General features: G+C 63.3%; 1 protein-coding gene across 1 annotated transcript in view; it reads left to right on the top strand.

Annotated features, from left to right (window-relative positions):
• Nucleotides 1–1,899, top strand: part of LOC130588164 (pyruvate dehydrogenase (acetyl-transferring) kinase isozyme 2, mitochondrial-like) — a gene marked incomplete at its 3' end in the record, with an annotated part of 3,378 nt that extends 1,479 nt beyond the window's left edge. Inside the window, exons 2-4 of the mRNA XM_057389121.1 lie at nt 167–238; nt 981–1,165; nt 1,810–1,899. Of these exons, the coding sequence (XP_057245104.1) occupies nt 167–238; nt 981–1,165; nt 1,810–1,899 (347 nt within the window). The remainder of the gene's footprint in view (nt 1–166; nt 239–980; nt 1,166–1,809) is intronic.
• Nucleotides 1,900–1,919: the final 20 nt, after the last annotated feature.

The following is a 1,919-nucleotide window of genomic DNA, read 5'->3' as shown; positions in this document are numbered from 1 at the left end:
GTGTCCCCAAGTGTCCCCAAGGACCCCTATGCCAGCAGTGACCCCTGGGGTGACAGATTTTGGGGTGGGGGTGCTGGCTGAAGGGGGCTGACCCTTCAGCTGGTGTTTGGGGTGTCCCCTCTGTGTGGGGTGGCAGCTGTGGGGTGACCGTGTCCCCTTTGCCCAGGTACGTCCAGAGCCTGCTGGACATCATGGAATTCCACGACAAGGACCCTGAGGACCAGGCCACGCTGGGACAGTGAGTTGGGGAGGGGGGTGACAGCAATTCTAGGGTGTCACCTCCTCCCAGATCCGTATGGTGTCACACAGGGTCACCCCAAAGTGTCACTGGACCCTGTTCCAGGTTTTCCCAGGAATCCTGGCGTGGATTGGGCCATTACAGGCTCGGGGCAGTGTCGCTGTCCTCGGGATGTCCCCAATGGTGTCACTGTCCCCTGGGGTGTCCCCAGTGGTGTCACTGTCCCTGGGCTGTCCCCCGGGGTGTCCCCAGGACTGTCCCTGTCCTCACTGTGTCGCCAGTGCCATCACTGTCCCCACGGTGTCCCTAATGGTGTCACTGTCCCCACGGTGTCCCCAGCGCCATCGCTGTCCCCAGGCTGTCCCCAGTGCCATCACTGTCCCCAGGGTGTCCCCAATGATGTCACTGTCTCCATGGTGTTCCCCGCACCATCACTGTCCCCACAGTGTCCCCACAGTGTCCCCAGTGCCATCGCTGTCCCCAGGCTGTCCCCAGTGCCATCACTGTCCCCAGGGTGTCCCCAATGATGTCACTGTCTCCATGGTGTTCCCAGCACCATCACTGTCCCCACAATGTCCCCACAGTGTCCCCAGTGCCATCGCTGTCCCCACAGTGTCCCCACAGTGTCTCCAGTGCCATCACTGTCTCACAGTGTCCCCAGCACCATCGCTGTCCCCTGTGTGTCCCCATCAGTGTCACTGTCCCCACAGTGTCCCCAGCGCCGTCGCTGTCCCCCGGGCAGGTTCACCAACGCGCTGGTGACAATCCGGAACCGTCACAACGACGTTGTCCCCACCATGGCGCAGGGGGTGATCGAGTACAAGGAGGCGTACGGGGACGACCCCGTGTCCAACCACAACATCCAATACTTCCTGGACCGCTTCTACCTGAGCCGCATCTCCATCCGCATGCTCATCAACCAGCACAGTGAGGGCATGGGGACAGGGGACAGGGACAGGGAATGGAACAGAGAGGGGACAGAGGGGACAGGGACGGGGATGGGGACGGAGAGGGGACAGGGAATGGGGACAGGAGACAGGGACAGAGAGGGGCCAGGAACAGGGACAGGGAATAGGGACAGGGACAGGGGACAGGGACAGGAAATGGGGAGTGAGAGGGGACAGGGAATGGGGACAGGAGACAGGGACAGGGGATAGGGACATGGGACAGGGACGGGGACAGGGACAACGAGGGCATGGGGACAGGGATAGGGACCGCGAGGGGACAAGGACCAAGAACAGGGGAGGGGACAGGGACAGAGAGAGGACAGAGTGACCGGGAATCGGGGACAGGGACAGGGGACAGGGATTGGGGACAGGGACAGCGGGGGGACAGGGACTGTGAGAGACAGGGACAACGAGGGGACAGGGACCAGGAGCAGGGGACAGAGTGACCGGGAACCCCGGCATGGGGGACAGAGTGACTGGGAATGGGGAACAGGGACTAGGGGGACAGGGACCGGGGAGGGGACGGGGACCAGATGTCCCCAAATGTCCCCCCTCAGCCCCGGGGCACTCTGGGGGTGTCCCCGGCTGTTTTTGGGGTTCCCCAGCTTGTTGTCCCCCCCCCAGCCCTGCTGTTCGATGGCAGCACCAAYCCCGCGCACCCCAAACACATCGGGAGCATCGACCCCCACTGCAACGTGGCCAACGTGGTGAGAGGTTGGTGGGGTCTGGGGGCC

Source organism: Malurus melanocephalus, unplaced genomic scaffold, assembly GCF_030028575.1.
Source record: "Malurus melanocephalus ecotype Western Australia unplaced genomic scaffold, MMel_1.1 scaffold_3575, whole genome shotgun sequence".
Classification (NCBI taxonomy): Eukaryota; Metazoa; Chordata; class Aves; order Passeriformes; family Maluridae; genus Malurus; species Malurus melanocephalus.
Note: the sequence above shows the minus strand (reverse complement) of the source record. Positions and strands in the feature narration are given on the sequence as shown.